This window comes from Asparagus officinalis, chromosome 6 (genome assembly GCF_001876935.1).
Source record: "Asparagus officinalis chromosome 6, Aspof.V1, whole genome shotgun sequence".
NCBI classification, from domain to species: Eukaryota; Viridiplantae; Streptophyta; class Magnoliopsida; order Asparagales; family Asparagaceae; genus Asparagus; species Asparagus officinalis.
This window is the reverse complement of record NC_033799.1, coordinates 1,309,579-1,328,208: the sequence shown is the minus strand read 5'-3', so window position 1 is coordinate 1,328,208 and position 18,630 is coordinate 1,309,579. Positions and strand designations below refer to the sequence as shown.

The 18,630-nt window shown below is 34.7% G+C and overlaps 2 protein-coding genes and 2 pseudogenes across 6 annotated transcripts in view; 1 reads left to right on the top strand and 3 right to left on the bottom strand.

Annotated features, from left to right (window-relative positions):
- Positions 1-18,630, top strand: part of LOC109844222 (putative germin-like protein 2-1) — a 67,202-nt gene that overhangs the window by 36,980 nt on the left and 11,592 nt on the right. For 3 of the 5 annotated variants that reach the window (XM_020413188.1, XM_020413191.1, XM_020413186.1), the window contains 4 exons: positions 7,651-7,866; positions 7,944-7,988; positions 13,382-13,597; positions 13,675-13,719. The gene's annotated coding sequence lies outside the window, so the exon portion shown is untranslated. The remainder of the gene's footprint in view (positions 1-7,650; positions 7,867-7,943; positions 7,989-13,381; positions 13,598-13,674; positions 13,720-18,630) is intronic. The other 2 variants (XM_020413187.1, XM_020413189.1) reach the window with 2 other exon arrangements.
- Positions 5,212-6,100, bottom strand: LOC109844226 (putative germin-like protein 2-1). Its single transcript, XM_020413195.1, has 2 exons — positions 5,958-6,100; positions 5,212-5,881 (listed from the first exon to the last, which is right to left on the bottom strand). Exons 1-2 carry the CDS (start codon positions 6,067-6,069, stop codon positions 5,331-5,333), a joined length of 663 nt encoding a protein of 220 aa, XP_020268784.1. The 5' UTR covers positions 6,070-6,100; the 3' UTR covers positions 5,212-5,330.
- On the bottom strand, positions 10,998-12,650 carry LOC109844230 (annotated as a pseudogene).
- Positions 16,581-17,493, bottom strand: LOC109844228 (annotated as a pseudogene).

Here is an 18,630-nt window from a genome sequence, read left to right as displayed (position 1 = left end):
ATCTCTAGCTTCTGAACTTTCATAGCATCACATTCAAAACTCAAAATTCTCTCTTAGCATTTATTTCACCATCAGATATGGTTAACTATAAATAGCAAATTTCCTAAAAGAAATTATCATAACATATTCTTTAAAGTGCCTTATGGAAGAGATTTGATCTGAGTTGGGTTGTTTTGGCTTTAACCACTCTTTTCATTTGGTCATTGGACATAATAGCTTGCTCCTGTAATTCACTTATCACAATTAGAGATGGTGGCTTTTTTCACAAGGGAAAATCCACCTGCCTTATGGCATTGTTTATTTTATTTTTCCTTTTGACTAATAAAACCTTGAGCAGTAGACCTTCTGCCTTTTTTCTTTTCTTAAAGCTGTAGACAGGTAGCAGCCTAATTGTTGTTATCGAACGCTAAGCACTGGTTCTGTCAGTTTGGAGAATAACAAAAACTTTCAAACATAACTTCGAAATTGTCATTTTCTCTTAAAGAAGCATTTACTAAGGTATTCTCTTTGTTTGTTCGGTTTTTTGAGGTGTTTTGAGTTTTGAGGCAACTAATAATGTCTTTTGAAGCAGTCTTCATTGCTTTCAACATTTAGTAGTGGGCTCATTAAGTGATCAACAGGAAAAGAAATTGAGTTATTAGCTAGAAATTAGACAGTAAGCCTTTTCTTATGGCACAAACAACTTATTAATTAGAATTTTCTCTTCTGGCTTTATCAACAAAAGTGTTGTGAGAGAAAAGAAATACTTTCAGATCTAACTATTTAATTTAGAACAAAGATTTACATGTAAAAGGTAAAAAATAAGATGATTAATTTCTTAGTTACATGAATAAATGGAATCAATTTACTTATCTGTCAATATCATGAGGTCTAAAAAAACTATAGCAATTATTATACATGGGAAAACATGTTTCAGTTGGCAAGAAAATTTGTCATGCCATCAGAAATTTGTTATTTTGAATCCTCATTGGTGGTCTCCCTTATTATCATTTTAAAAATTGAATTGTTTGCATGCTTATTAGTTACTTTAATCTGTAATTCTTTTTTTCAATTATATTTGTTTGATATTATACAAGTACTCGTGGAAGTATGCATGAAATGGCCGCTGAATAATGAATTTAAAATTTTGATTCATCACCTTAAACTATATATTTGTAAGTGTATATTGGTACACTGATGCTCATTCTTCAGACTAAATATCAGCATGAATATTTTCAATATGATGCTGTAAGCATATTTGGAGCAATCACTTTTGTGAATGGTGAGAGCTGTTTCTAAACTATTGAAAGTAATCTTTAACAGTTTGATCATTTTTGTCATGATAACTTCATGAATTGAAAGGAAAAAAGTCTCCCATGTTTAGTAGTGTCCTTCTATAACAGATGAGGATTAATTAACTAATACAGTAATACCTGTCATATCTGAACCTGAAATTTTATATCTGAAAGTGAATGGACTTGTTTGCTTTGCTCGTTGTGTATGCACGCATTCATCATATGCTGATGTTTTATTATCGTTATCAAGAGAATACATTCTCCTTTTCCATCTATTGAAAGATGCCTAGATTAGAGCCTCATTGTATCTTAACACGAACTACACGCCGATATCATTACCAACAACATGCAACCAGAAACACACATTACTTGCTTATTTTAACCCAACACAGGAAAACACATACAGAGCACCAACATTTTCCAACAGTCCTGGTTATTTGTTCACTGGGGTGACTCCTGTCATTCATCTATTTATTCTCGACAAAGTGGATGAAAGGGATAGAGTCCAAGTTGGGTTGTTCTTGATTTGTATCACATGTTAGCACAAATCTCAATACAAAATCAATGAATAAGAAAATTGGTGGATAAATAGTTCCTATCCACTTAAGTTTATAGGAGCTTTGCGCTCTCTCTCTCTACACACACATATGTATATATATATAATAATAATGGGAGGATTCAAGATTCACTATTCACGTTACAGTAAAGTACTGTAGCATTGTTACTGTATTACTAACAGGAGGATCCAAGATAAGCTATTCATGTTACAATAAATACTGTAGCATTTTATTGTAGCACATGAGGGACTGTAACGTTTAAAAACATTACTGTAGCATTATTGCTGTAGCGCATACGAGGTACTGTATCATTTTAAAATGTTACTGTAGCACTTACAAAACTGAATATAGAATTACTGTAGTGGAAATAAAAAAATAAAGGCCGTGCTTTGCACGGGATGCACACTAGTGTGTGTGTATATATATAAAGTCTATATATATGTTGATAGAAATTTATAAAGTCTATTAATCCACTTAAGAGAAGTTTTAAACTTGTTTGAAAATATTTTGTCAAAATCATGTGTTGTTGAGACTTCGTGTTTTTAGACTATTTTGCAAAGTGATGAGTTTTAACAAATAAGAAATGCAATTTAAAAAATTCTTTTTATAACATGTTCATTTTCATGTTTATAAACATTTTCCTAAATTTTATATTTTTTGGAATTTGTTTGATATTTTTAAACAAGTTTTGAAGCTGATATTTACTGCGCATTTCAGGTCCTGTGCATGTTTAAATCGACTCATAAGTCGACTTATGATATGTTGTGCAGTTAGATTTTTTCGTCTGCTGAGTCGACTTATAACTCATACAAGTCGACTTATAAAGACATAAGTCGACTTATACCTGTCATAAGTCAATATGACCGTTACACAGTAACGACTATTTTTTAGATTTTGTTGTTTTGTATTTTTTGTTGGTTTTAGATGGTTTCTCGGGGTCCCTATATATACCACATACCCTCTAACTTCTGAGTTAACCTAAGAAAGTTTTAAAACAAGTTTTACAAGTGTTTAAGAAGTTTTTCAAGTCTGTTTTGTGTGAAGAAGTTTTCACAAAGAGGAGGCTTACATTTTCGGTTTGAAGAATTCAACATCATCTCTTCATCTACATCTCTTTGTGATTTTGGAGAAGTTTTCTCAACTCAATTATCTAGCTTGTTTATACTTAAATTGTTATATTTATATTTGCTAGATTAATTCGAGTTTGATTTCATTTTACTCTTTGATTGTACACACAACCTATTGTGCTTTTAGTATTATCACATTAAGTATAATTTGGGTTGTGGTGAGTGTATCATTGAGAGTGAGCTTATATTGTATTCTCATCTTGTTTAGAGAACGAACCATTTGTTATTGTGCTTAATTGTGAGATATACTTTGTAATACACTTGTACACCGAGAGAAGTGTGTGGTGAGAGACGGGGTTGATTCTAAGGGGAGTGAGGTAGGTGGTAAAGCCTAGAGAGAGGTGGTAATTCCGAGCACTTGAGGAAAACGACACTGGCTAGACCAACACTTAGAAGGTGTAGAGTGTGATTGCAAGAGTGTGAGTTGTGAAAGTTTTCGGTGAGCTAGAAAACCGAGATTGTGAGGTGTAAACGTTTTCGGTTAGCGTTGAAAACCGGTTGAGATAGTGGAATTCTCCTTGAGAGTGAGGAGCGAAGACGTAGGTCGGAAGGACCGAACTGCATGATCATTTTCTTGTGTTTGCATTAGTTATTTGCCCGCTATATTGTTCATATTGTTTCATGTCTATTTCACCCTTGTGTTAATTATATATTTTTGCTCATAATTTGTTGAATATCTCCCTTTCAAGAATAAATTAGTTAATAAGTTTTTAATTGGCATTAATATCGGATTAGATTAGCATATTAACCTATTCACCCCCCTCTAGGGTAATTTTAATATATATATATATATACACACACATATATATATATAATATAGTATATAAATAGAAGGATTATATATGAAAAATTAAAATATTATATATATATATATATATATTGATAAGTATAATTTTATATATTATTATTAGGGAAAGTGAATCTAAGGTGACACCCCTAGCTTCTAACCTATAGGACAGCGCGCCATAAAATAACATCATTTCTTTTTTTTATTGCGATCGCGCTCCGTGAAGCTTGATCTACGACCGTTCTTGTACACCGCAAACTGAGCGTCAATTTTGGCGTGACACCGCGTCGTGTTTTTGGCAGCGGTTAACGAATGGTCAAAAATCACACGGGTTCACGACCAAAAATCGTGTGTTGGGTTTAAGAACGTGTGAGGGGATGTTCAAGTTTAAAGCGGAGCAGAATCACGAAAAAAAATTTTTTTAAGGCAATTGATGTGAATTCTAGGCCGCGTCGTTAGGTGGGAGTGCCTAGGGTGTCACCCTAAGATTGCCTTTTCCATTTATTATATGTTATTATATATATATATATATATATATATATATATATATGATATATATATATTATGATTATATATATATATATATATTACACATGTAGTAATAACACACACACGACATGTATATGCATATGTATATATCTATGTATGTAATGTACCGCATCAGGTATGTATGTAGCGCATGTATATATATATATATATATATATATATATGATTATATATATATATATATATATATATTATATATATACACATGTATCATAGCATTGTATATACACGTTGTGGTGTGTATAGACCTTTAGTTTATCTTTTCGCTCCGGCCCCCCCCCCAAAAGAAGCTCCGCCTAATGGTTGTGTGCTTTTGGTTTATTTTATTTTCATTTTGACTAACAAACATGCTTGAGTATAGTAACTCTATTGAACCTATAACCATAGGTTTATATGTGTATAGGGTATTGACCTTAACCTCACCATTAATTTACTATCGCGATATGACAAAAATTTTCCCGCACAAAGAAGCTCCTGCCTGTGCTTGTGGCTTTTGATTTTATTTTATGTTTCATGTGACTAGCAAGATCTTGAGATACGTAATCTTTAAACCATGTATAAAAATAGCATTTAGGTTCTTTTCTCATGTTGTAGCAAGTAAGCAGCTTGATTGTTGTCATTCGTCTCACAAAACCACGTGGTTCTTTTGTGTTTTAGAACAAAAAGAATACAAGAAAGTATATACTATGATAGTGTCCTTTCTCTTAAAGAAGTGTCTAAAGTGATGTGTTTCTTTATGCGTCGCCATTTCCCTCTGATCGAATAATAATCGAACTGTAGTCCTTAACTGCTGAATGTAGTTAATTGTGTTTTGAGTCAGTCTCCAGTGGTTATCAAGGGAATACATTTTCTTTTTTCCTTCTGCTTTAAGTTGCCTAGATTGGAGCCTTATTGTAACTCAAGACAAAGTAAACTTTTATATTATAGAGGAAGCAAAGTACAAAACAGATATTTTTGCCAACGACATGCAAAAATGCTGCTTATTGAAACCCAACAATAGGGGAAATATATAGAGATCATCAGCATTTGCCAAGCGTCCTAGTTATTGTCCATCCAAAACTGAGCTTGGAGCCAGTCCACTAACTTCTTATCAATCTGGAATGCCTTGGCTAGAACATCATCGGAAATAGGAGGCTTTGCTCCGAAAACTGCATTAGCTATCGTGATCACACCTGGGTTCTGGCTACCAAGTCCTGCAATCGCGATAGCATTTGTGTAACCGGTGTTAAACTGAAAGTGAATGAGTCCTTGAGGGAACACAAACACATCGCCCTTCTTGAGGACTTTAGTGAAGAGTTTGTTATCGGGGTTTGATGTCACAAATCCGACGTAGAGCGTTCCTTCTAGCACTGTTAGGATCTCGGTTGCACGTGGATGAGTGTGTGGCGGGTTGAGCCCATAGGGTGCAAAATCAAGTCTTGCCAAGGAGATGCCGAGAGTATTGAGGCCTGGTAAGTTAGCTGCACTGACCAGCGTTACTTTTGATCCCAGACGGTTGCTTGTGTTGCCAGGCATGTTAAGGCCGGAGAAGAAGAAATCGTCAGCCAGTGCCAGTTTTGGGTCCTTGCAGACTAACCCATTCACAAACACTGCAATATAAACATAACAAAAATTAGAGGCAGGCATACTACTTATAATACAAAACAAATTAAAAAGTTGAAGTACCATGAGACATATTATCGGCAACGCAGAAGTCCTGCAATTGACTAGGATCAGAAGCTGTTGCAAGAGAGGAGGTGAGGGCGAGGAGAGTAAGAAAAAGGATATGATAAGCCATTTCAAGAATGAGAAATTAAGCTTTGGTCGATATGATATAAATGGATGCTATCCTGGGTATTTATAGAGTGAAACTTCACATTTGCTATCTAAAATTTTGGTAAGGATGCATTGAAGTGGTCTGTTTATCTGTTCAGAAGGTAGAAAGTGTCTATGAGGTTAGGTAATATTTTTATTAGTCTACCTCTTATGTTGGAAAACTTCTTTTTGAGTTGATTTTTCCATAAGAGAGTCTCGTTTTTACATATGTTTAATGCATTAATTTTCATTTTAAACACGAATTACTTTGTGAAGAAATATTTCATTAAACAGTGGTTGTGGAATTACTTATTGTAGAAAGGTTTAGTAAGGTAGGGTCTGATGGAAGAAGAGCTCGTACGGACACCAGATGAAAGATTTGGAAGAAGATTAATAGGGTTAGTGACGTAAAAAACAAAAAAAAAAGTTCATTCATTTTCTATATTGGCTATTTCCCTCGAAATTTCAAAAATTGCTTTACGATTTATGATGCACTTATCTTTCCCAAAATAAATAAAATAACATAGAAACGAAGGACATGCATAATTATTTTGTTGGAAACATGTGCATATCAATCTTTGAAAAGCAAAATTAGATGGTTACACATGAGAAGCAGACTTAGACAAGTACCCTTCATTTGCCAGACAATCGTTTAATAAGCTAGGCCATTTATTTCTGCTAAATTTCTTTTAGTGATATATTTTGCGAGCATTCGTTACGAGCTTTAAACTTTAAAACTTGTAGACGCGTCCAGCAATTTGATCCGTGAAGGTTTGTTCGCATGAATGGTTGAAGTATTTGTTTGTGATGAACAAGATCACATGTTTTTCTGACCAACTTAAGCAACTGGTTATCGAGTCAATCCTTACTCAACTGGTTATGGAGTCAATCCCTTTGTGTCTTAGTTTGGCAAATGCTGATCCAATCCGAGTTGTTATGGACTCTCAGTTCGTTGTGGTTTTCTATTGTTCCATCTGCCCACGTTTGGATCCAATCCGAGTTGTTATGGACTCTCAGTTCGTTGTGGTTTTCTATTGTTCCATCTGCCCACGTTTGATGAAATATGTTTTCAGTGTATATTTCCTTACTTTAACCCTACCTTTGACAGGGCAAATCATGACATCTCGTTTCCTGCTTTCTTATGTATCTATTTGTTGTTTTCCCAAAAACATACATCTTTTTCTTGACCTTAACCAATCTTTTTTTTTGTTGGGTATTGACCTTAACCGCCCTTTATTTATTATCACCATTAATATGACAGATTTTTTTTCACAAAACAAATCCGCTGTGTCCTTGTGCTTTTGTTTTATTTTATTTTTCATTTTGACAGGTAAAATCTTGAAATTGTAACTCAATTGGACCTTGTACCCAGGATCTTTTCTTATTGTTGTAGTCAACTTCAGTTTGATTGTTGTCAATGAACAATAACAACTGGTTCTTTGGGCGCTTAGACACAAAACAGAGCTATACGTTTCAAGCTCTTTCAAATTGATTTAGAGCTCTTTCAAATTGATTAAATGCATACCACGTCATTATCTGACAACTAAATTTTCCTTTCTTATAGGTTTCAAGCTGCTTGCAAACAAATCTCAAAATAACCTCATCTGTTTTTCACGGGCCTTACTAGTCATCATCAACAAATAAGGAGCCAATTCCTCTTCTTTCAATTCCAATTTGATGGTAAGACTGAAAGTTGCCGAATGTTGTTTAAATTTCTGGAACAAGGCTCTGAAGCGGTCATTTCCTCATGTTCAGAAGTTTGAAGTATCCATGGGATTAGGTAAGTACTACTTTACCTCTTATTTTTTAAAGTCTCTTTATTACACATGTCTGATGCATTATTCTCTTTTTAAACAGGAATTTGTTGGTGAAGAAAGGATTAGTAAGGGAGTTGTTGAAGAGGTGAATGTGACATTTTAATAGGAATTAGTAACCACTAGGAACTTTTGAACAATGCATCAATTAATTCATAGTGCATGAACATGGTATCTCTTTGAATGTCGGATTAATAAAATTGACTTGCTGACGTCTTTAATAAACAATCTTTTTTCTTTGAGGACAAGCTAAGTCAATGGTGTAAAAGCACCATTTAAGAGCGACCTCCTTGGCTGCTCTTGGACTGGCTCGTCCCAAGAGTTCCATAGCAAATATGTGTGTTTGTCAATAACACACCGATGAGTGATGGCTAATGCTTAATAGGATAAATTCAGATAGGTCGGCTTATAGGTGCTTAGTGCTTAATAGGATCAATCCAAATAAATGTCATGTGGATATGTAACATGTAGGGGTGCAAACTGTTCGGATACGGCTCAGATATGATACTTACCATAACCATATACGCGAAAATCAGATGCGAATATTGGTATATATGCGGATGTATATGTGTATATACATGCGAATAGAAAACGACATGAGAAAAGCAGATAATATTGAAAAATATAGTTCATATAATATAACAAGTGTTCATTAATATGTTTGTTATATCTTAAAAGATAAGATTTGATCTCTTGATCATCAAAATTAACACCAAACCCATTAATCTATGATTAAAACATTTGTAACTGTGTGGCCAATACATACTCAGATAATTTTGGATACACATACATATATTTTACTACATATCCGTACCCTTAATCGTATCCTATTGATGTAGATATTTAGTAATCATATTCTTATCCTAACGGATATATATACGAATATATCAGCTGATATGGATATTTTTCTGCATCAGTAGTGACACGTCATGTGACATGAATGTGTTGCTAAGAGCACCTGTGACATTTCTATTTTAGAAGACCGTCTTGTAGGTGTACTATAGTGATAAGAGAGTTATAACTTGGTTTGGATATCAAGAAATCTAAATGAAAATAAAATATTAGGGATATTAAATTGCAAAACTCAGAATATAGGAAATATATCTACAATTGACTATACACAATATAATACATTTAGTCACATGAATAAATGGAATAAATTTACTTATCTGTCAATATCATGAGGTCTAAAAAAACTATAGCAATTATTATACATGGGAAAACATGTTTCAGTTGGCAAGAAAACTGTCATGCCATCAGAAATTTGTTATTTTGAATCCTCATTGGTGGTCTCCCTTACTATCATTTTACAAATTGAATTGTTTGCATGCTTATTAGTTACTTTAATCTGTAATTCTTTTTTTCAATTATATTTGCTTGATATTATACAAGTACTCGTGGAATTATTCATGAAATGGCCGCTGAATAAAGAATTTAATTTTTGATTCATCACCTTAAACTATCTATTTGTAAATGTATATTGGTACACGGATGCTCATTCTTCAGACTAAATATCAGCATGAATATTTTCAATCTGATACTGTAAGCATAATTGGAGCAATCACTTTTGTGAATGGTAAGAGCAGTTTCTAAACTATTGAAAGTAACCTTTAACAGTTTGATCATTTTTGTCATGATAACTTCATGAATTGAAAGCAAAAAAGTCTCCCATGTTTAGTAGTGTCCTTCTCTAACAGATGAGGATTAATAAACTAATACAGTAATACCTGTCATTTATGAACATGAAATTTTATATCTGAAAGTGAATGGACTTGTTTGCTTTGCTCGTTGTGTATGCATGCATTCATCATATGCTAATGTTTTATTATCGTTATCAAGAGAATACATTCTCCTTTTCCATCTATTGAAAGATGCCTAGATTAGAGCCTCATTGTATCTTAACACGAACTACACGCTGATATCATTACCAACAACATGCAACCAGAAACACACATTACTTGCTTATTTTAACCCAACACAGGAAAACACATACAGAGAATCAACATTTTCCAACAGTCCTGGTTATTTGTTCATTGGGGTGACTCCTGTCATTCATCTATTTATTCTCGACGAAGTGGATGAAAGGGATAGAGTCCAAGTTGGGTTGTTCTTGATTTGTATCACATGTTAGCACAAATCTCAATACAAAATCAATGGATAAAAAATTTGGTGGACAAAGAGTCCCTATCCACTTAAGTTTATAGGAGCTTTGCGCGCTCTCTCTCTCTACACACACATATGTATATATATATAATAATAATGGGAGGATTCAAGATTCACTATTCACGTTACAGTAAAGTACTGTAGCATTGTTACTGTATTACTAACAGGAGGATCCAAGATAAGCTATTCATGTTACAATAAATACTGTAGCATTTTATTGTAGCACATGAGGGACTGTAACGTTTAAAAACATTACTGTAGCATTATTGCTGTAGCGCATACGAGGTACTGTATCATTTTAAAATGTTACTGTAGCACTTACAAAACTGAATATAGAATTACTGTAGTGGAAATAAAAAAATAAAGGCCGTGCTTTGCACGGGATGCACACTAGTGTGTGTGTATATATATAAAGTCTATATATATGTTGATAGAAATTTATAAAGTCTATTAATCCACTTAAGAGAAGTTTTAAACTTGTTTGAAAATATTTTGTCAAAATCATGTGTTGTTGAGACTTCGTGTTTTTAGACTATTTTGCAAAGTGATGAGTTTTAACAAATAAGAAATGCAATTTAAAAAATTCTTTTTATAACATGTTCATTTTCATGTTTATAAACATTTTTCAATGTTCTAGTCAAGTACAGCTTGATTGTTGTCATCGTCTCACAAACCACTGGTTCTTTTGGTGTTTAGACAAAAAAATATACAGATGATATACTTTGATAGTGCCCTTTCTCTTAAAGAACTGTCTAAAGTGATATTTTTCTTTATGCGTCGCCATTTTGCTCTGAACGGATAATAATCGAACTGTAGTCCTTTAACTGCTGAATGCAGTCAATTGTGTTTTGAGGCAGTCTTCAGTGGTTATCAAGGGAATACATTTTCTTTGTCCTTCTGCTTTAAGTTGCCTAGATTGGAGCCTTATTGTAACTCAAGACAAAGTAAACTTTTATATTATAGAGTAAGCAAAGTACAAAACAGATATTTTTACCAACGACATGCAAACATGCTGCTTATTGAAACCCAACACTACGGGAAATATATAGAGATCATCAGCATTTGCCAACCGTCCTAGTTATTGTCCATCCAAAACTGAGCTTGGAGCCAGTCCACTAACTTCTTGTCAATCTGGAATGCCTTGGCTAGAACATCATCGGAAATAGGAGGCTTTGCTCCGAATACTGCATTAGCTATCGTGATCACACCTGGGTTCTGGCTACCAAGTCCTGCAATCGCGATAGCATTTGTGTAACCGGTGTTAAACTGAAAGTGAATGAGTCCTTGAGGGAACACAAACACATCACCCTTGTTGAGGACTTTAGTGAAGAGTTTGTTATCGGGGTTTGATGTCACAAATCCGACATAGAGCGTTCCCTCTAGCACTGTTAGGATCTCGGTCGCACGTGGATGAGTGTGTGGTGGGTTGAGCCCATAGGGTGCAAAGTCAAGTCGTGCCAAGGAGATGCCGAGAGTATTGAGGCCTGGTAAGTTAGCTGCACTAACCAGCGTTACTTTCGATCCCAGACGGTTGCTTGTGTTGCCAGGCATGTTAAGGCCGGGGAAGAAGAAATCGTCAGCCACTGCCAGTTTCGGGTCCTTGCAGACTAACCCATTCACAAACACTGCAATGTAAACATAACAAAAATTAGAGGCATACTATTTATAATGCAAAACAAATTAAAAAGTTGAAGTACCATGAGACATATTATCGGCAACGCAGAAGTCCTGCAGTTGACTAGGATCAGAAGCCGTTGCACGAGAGGAGGTGAGGGCGAGGAGAGTAAGAAAAAGGATATGATAAGCCATTTCAGGAATGAGAAATTAAGCTTTGGTTGATATGATATAAATGGATACTAGCCAGGGTATTTATAGAGTGAAACTTCACATTTGTTGTCTAAAATTTTGGGAAGGATGCATTGAAGTGGTCAGTTTCTCTGTTCAGAAGGTAGAAGTGTCTATGAGGTTAGGTAATATCTTTATTAGTCTACCTCTTATATGTTGGAAAACTTCTTTTTGAGTTGATTTTGCCACAAGAGAAAGTCTCTTTTTCTCATATGTTTGATGCATTAATTTTCATTTTAAACAGGAATTAGTTTGTGAAGAAATATTTCATTAAACAGTTGTTGTGGAATTAGTTATTGTAGAAAGGTTTAGTAAGGTAAGGCCTGATGGAAGAAGAGCTCGTAAGAACACCAGATGAAAGATTTGGAAGAAGATTAATAGGGTTAGGGACAGGGAAAAAAGGTTCCATTCATTTTCTTCATTGGCCATGTCCCTCGAAATTTCAAAAATTGCTTTACGATTTGTGATGCACTTCTCTTTCCCAAAACAAATAAAATAACATAGAAACGAAGGACATGCATAATTATTTTGTTGGGAACATGTGCATATCAATCTTTGAAAAGCAGTATTAGATGGTTATATATGAGAAGCAGACTTAGACAAGTACCCTTCATTTGCCAGGCAATCATTTCATAAGCCAGGCCATTTATTTCTGCTAAATTTCTTTTAGTGATATATTTTGCGAGCGTTCGGACGAGCTTTAAACTTTAAAGCTTGTAGACGCGTCCAGCAATTTGATCCGTGAAGGTTTGTTCGCTTGAATTGTTGAAGTATTTGTTTGTGATGAATAAGGTCACATGTTTTTCTGACCTACTTAAGCAACTGGTTATTGAGTCAATCCATACTCAACTGGTTATGGAGTCGATCCCTTTGTGTCTTAGTTTGGCAAATGCAGATCCAATCCGAGTTGTTTGGACTCGCAGTTCGTTGTGGTTTTCTATTGTTCCATCTGCCCACGTTTTGTGAAATATGTTTTCGGTGTATATTTCCTTACTTTAACCCTATCTTTGACAGGGCAAATCTTGACATCTTGTTTCCTGCTTTCTTATGTATCTATTTATTGTTTTCCCAAAAACATACATCTTTTTCTTGACCTTAACCAATCTTTTTTTTTGTTGGGTATTGACCTTAACCGCCCTTTATTTATTATCACCATTAAGATGACAGATTTTTTTTTTTCACAAAACAAATCCGCTGTGTCCTTGTGCTTTTGTTTTATTTTATTTTTCATTTTGACAGGTAAAATCTTGAAATTGTAACTCAATTGGACCTTGTACCCAGGATCTTTTCTTATTGTTGTAGTCAACTTCAGTTTGATTGTTGTCAATGAACAATAACAACTGGTTCTTTGGGCGCTTAGACACAAAACAGAGCTATACGTTTCAAGCTCTTTCAAATTGATTTAGAGCTCTTTCAAATTGATTAAATGCATACCACGTCATTATCTGACAACTAAATTTTCCTTTCTTATAGGTTTCAAGCTGCTTGCAAACAAATCTCAAAATAACCTCATCTGTTTTTCACGGGCCTTACTAGTCATCATCAACAAATAAGGAGCCAATTCCTCTTCTTTCAATTCCAATTTGATGGTAAGACTGAAAGTTGCCGAATGTTGTTTAAATTTCTGGAACAAGGCTCTGAAGCGGTCATTTCCTCATGTTCAGAAGTTTGAAGTATCCATGGGATTAGGTAAGTACTACTTTACCTCTTATTTTTTAAAGTCTCTTTATTACACATGTCTGATGCATTATTCTCTTTTTAAACAGGAATTTGTTGGTGAAGAAAGGATTAGTAAGGGAGTTGTTGAAGAGGTGAATGTGACATTTTAATAGGAATTAGTAACCACTAGGAACTTTTGAACAATGCATCAATTAATTCATAGTGCATGAACATGGTATCTCTTTGAATGTCGGATTAATAAAATTGACTTGCTGACGTCTTTAATAAACAATCTTTTTTCTTTGAGGACAAGCTAAGTCAATGGTGTAAAAGCACCATTTAAGAGCGACCTCCTTGGCTGCTCTTGGACTGGCTCGTCCCAAGAGTTCCATAGAAAATATGTGTGTTTGTCAATAACACACCGATGAGTGATGGCTAATGCTTAATAGGATACATTCAGATAGGTCGGCTTATAGGTGCTTAGTGCTTAATAGGATCAATCCAGATAAATGTCATGTGGATATGTAACATGTAGGGGTGCAAACTGTTCGGATACGGCTCGGATATGATACTTACCATAACCATATACGCGAAAATCAGATGCGAATATTGGTATATATGCGGATGTATATGTGTATATACATGCGAATAGAAAACGACATGAGAAAAGCAGATAATATTGAAAAATATAGTTCATATAATATAACAAGTGTTCATTAATATGTTTGTTATATCTTAAAAGATAAGATTTGATCTCTTGATCATCAAAATTAACACCAAACCCATTAATCTATGATTAAAACATTTGTAACTGTGTGGCCAATACATACTCAGATAATTTTGGATACACATACATATATTTTACTACATATCCGTACCCTTAATCGTATCCTATTGATGTAGATATTTAGTAATCATATTCTTATCCTAACGGATATATATACGAATATATCAGCTGATATGGATATTTTTCTGCATCAGTAGTGACACGTCATGTGACATGAATGTGTTGCTAAGAGCACCTGTGACATTTCTATTTTAGAAGACCGTCTTGTAGGTGTACTATAGTGATAAGAGAGTTATAACTTCGTTTGGATATCAAGAAATCTAAATGAAAATAAAATATTAGGGATAATAAATTGCAAAACTCAGAATATAGGAAATATATCTACAATTGACTATACACAATATAATACATTTAGTCACATGAATAAATGGAATAAATTTACTTATCTGTCAATATCATGAGGTCTAAAAAAACTATAGCAATTATTATACATGGGAAAACATGTTTCAGTTGGCAAGAAAACTGTCATGCCATCAGAAATTTGTTATTTTGAATCCTCATTGGTGGTCTCCCTTACTATCATTTTACAAATTGAATTGTTTGCATGCTTATTAGTTACTTTAATCTGTAATTCTTTTTTTCAATTATATTTGCTTGATATTATACAAGTACTCGTGGAATTATTCATGAAATGGCCGCTGAATAAAGAATTTAATTTTTGATTCATCACCTTAAACTATCTATTTGTAAATGTATATTGGTACACGGATGCTCATTCTTCAGACTAAATATCAGCATGAATATTTTCAATCTGATACTGTAAGCATAATTGGAGCAATCACTTTTGTGAATGGTAAGAGCAGTTTCTAAACTATTGAAAGTAACCTTTAACAGTTTGATCATTTTTGTCATGATAACTTCATGAATTGAAAGCAAAAAAGTCTCCCATGTTTAGTAGTGTCCTTCTCTAACAGATGAGGATTAATAAACTAATACAGTAATACCTGTCATATATGAACATGAAATTTTATATCTGAAAGTGAATGGACTTGTTTGCTTTGCTCGTTGTGTATGCATGCATTCATCATATGCTAATGTTTTATTATCATTATCAAGAGAATACATTCTCCTTTTCCGTCTATTGAAAGATACCTAGATTAGAGCCTTATTGCATCTTAACACAAAGTACACGTTTTATATCATAGAGTAAACCGATATCATTACCAACAACATGCAAACATAAACACACATTACTTGCTTATTTAAATCCAACACAGGAAAACACATTGAGAGCACCAACATTTTCCAACCTTCCTGGTTATTTGTTCATTTGGGTGACTCCTGTCATTCATCTATTTATTCTCGACAAAGTGGATGAAAGGGATAGAGTCCAAGTTGGGTTGTTCTTGATTTGCATCACATGTTAGCACAAATCTCAATACAACATATCAATGGATAAAAAAAATTTGACAAAGGGTTCCTATCCACTCAAGTTTATAGGAGCTTTGCTATATATATATATATATATATATATATATATATATATATATATATATATATATATATATAATTATAGAGAGAGGAGAGATGACGAGAGATGAGAGAAAGAGAAGAGAGAGAGAGAGAGAGACTTGATCTTATGTCAACTTAAGTGGACACCAAACCTTTGTCCACCAAAGTTTCTATCCACTCATTTATATATATATAAAAAGACTCTTCATATCATGCAAGGATCCCTAGGCAACATGAGTGGATAGTATTGACCTTAACCACCCATTATTTTCTATCGGATGACAATTTCCCCCCTATAAAAGAAGCTCCGCTTATATTTTTGCTTTTGGTTTAATTTGTTTTTCATTTTGACTAACAAAATCTTGAGATAGTACTCTTGTGAACCTTATAGCTTAGGTTCTTTTCTCAATGTTCTAGTCAAGTACAGCTTGATTGTTGTCATCGTCTCACAAACCACTGGTTCTTTTGGTGTTTAGACAAAAAAATATACAGAAGATATACTTTGATAGTGCCCTTTCTCTTAAAGAACTGTCTAAAGTGATATTTTTCTTTATGCGTCGCCATTTTGCTCTGAACGGATAATAATCGAACTGTAGTCCTTTAACTGCTGAATGCAGTCAATTGTGTTTTGAGGCAGTCTTCAGTGGTTATCAAGGGAATACATTTTCTTTGTCCTTCTGCTTTAAGTTGCCTAGATTGGAGCCTTATTGTAACTCAAGACAAAGTAAACTTTTATATTATAGAGTAAGCAAAGTACAAAACAGATATTTTTACCAACGACATGCAAACATGCTGCTTATTGAAACCCAACACTACGGGAAATATATAGAGATCATCAGCATTTGCCAACCGTCCTAGTTATTGTCCATCCAAAACTGAGCTTGGAGCCAGTCCACTAACTTCTTGTCAATCTGGAATGCCTTGGCTAGAACATCATCGGAAATAGGAGGCTTTGCTCCGAATACTGCATTAGCTATCGTGATCACACCTGGGTTCTGGCTACCAAGTCCTGCAATCGCGATAGCATTTGTGTAACCGGTGTTAAACTGAAAGTGAATGAGTCCTTGAGGGAACACAAACACATCACCCTTGTTGAGGACTTTAGTGAAGAGTTTGTTATCGGGGTTTGATGTCACAAATCCGACATAGAGCGTTCCTTCCAACACTGTTAGGATCTCGGTCGCACGTGGATGAGTGTGTGGTGGGTTGAGCCCATAGGGTGCAAAATCAAGTCGTGCCAAGGAGATGCCGAGAGTATTGAGGCCTGGTAAGTTAGCTGCACTAACCAGCGTTACTTTCGATCCCAGACGGTTGCTTGTGTTGCCAGGCATGTTAAGGCCGGAGAAGAAGAAATCGTCAGCCACTGCCAGTTTCGGGTCCTTGCAGACTAACCCATTCACAAAGACTGCAATGTAAACATAAAAAAAATTAGAGGCATATTATTTATAATGCAAAACAAATTAAAAAGTTGAAGTACCATGAGACATATCATCGGCAACGCAGAAGTCCTGCAGTTGACTAGGATCAGAAGCCGTTGCAAGAGAGGAGGTGAGGGCGAGGAGAGTAAGAAAAAGGATATGATAAGCCATTTCAGGAATGAGAAATTAAGCTTTGGTTGATATGATATAAATGGATGCTATCCTGGGTATTTATAGAGTGAAACTTCACATTTGTTGTCTAAAATTTTGGGAAGAATGCATTGAAGTGGTCAGTTTCTCTGTTCAGAAGGTAGAAGTGTCTATGAGGTTAGGTAATATCTTTATTAGTCTACCTCTTACGTTGGAAAACTTCTTTTTGAGTTGATTTTGCCACAAGAGGGTCTCTATTTCTCATATGTTTGATGCATTAATTTTCATTTTAAACAGGAATTAGTTTGTGAAGAAATATTTCATTAAACCGTGGTTGTGGAATTAGTTATTGTAGAAAGGTTTAGTAAGGTTAGGCCTGATGGAAGATGACCTCGTAAAAACACCAGATGAAAGATTTGGAAGAAGATTAATAGGGTTAGGGATAGAAAAAATGTTCGTTCATTTTCTTCATTGGCTATATCCCTTGAAATTTCAAAAATTGCTTTACGATTTATGATGCACTTCTCTTTCCCAAAACAAATAAAATAACATAGAAACGAAGGACATGCAAAATTATTTTGTTGGAAACATGAGCATATCAATCTTTAGAAAGCACTATTAGATAGTTATACATGAGAAGACGACTTAGACAAGTACCCTTCATTTGCCAGGCAATCATTTCATAAGCTAGGCCATTTATTTCTGCTAAATTTCTTTTAGTGATATATTTTGCGAGCTTTCGGACGAGCTTTAAACTTTAAAACTTGTAGACGCGTCCAGCAATTTGATCCGTGAAGGTTTGTTCGCTTGAATTGTTGTAGTGTTTGTTTGTGATGAACAAGGTCACATGTTTTTCTGACCTACTTAAGCAACTGGTTATCGAGTCAATCCATACTCAACTGGTTATGGAGTCAATCCCTTTGTGTCTTAGTTTGGCAAATGCAGATCCAATCTGAGTTGTTATTGTAGAATTGGCAGCAGGCTGACAGATTCAGGCAGACTGGGTGGCGGTCGACCGGGGCGGTCGACCGCGTTCGTGCACGAGGCTTACTGGGCGTCAGTTTTGGTGGCGGTCGACCACCGCGGTCGATCGCAGACGTTTGTGAGTTGTATATAAACCCTAAACTCGTTTCTAGGGTTAAGCTTTGGTGATTTTGAGCTGCTGAAAGGGGATTTCTAGGGCTTCTATTGTTGGA

Bases quoted from the DNA above. Each gene is read 5' to 3' on its own strand.
- LOC109844226 (XM_020413195.1), bottom strand. From the start codon at position 6,069: ATGGCTTATCATATCCTTTTTCTTACTCTCCTCGCCCTCACCTCCTCT. The intron at 5,882-5,957 runs GTACTTCAACTT...TTTATATTGCAG, and splicing joins TGCCGATAATATGTCTCATG to TGTTTGTGAATGGGTTAGTC.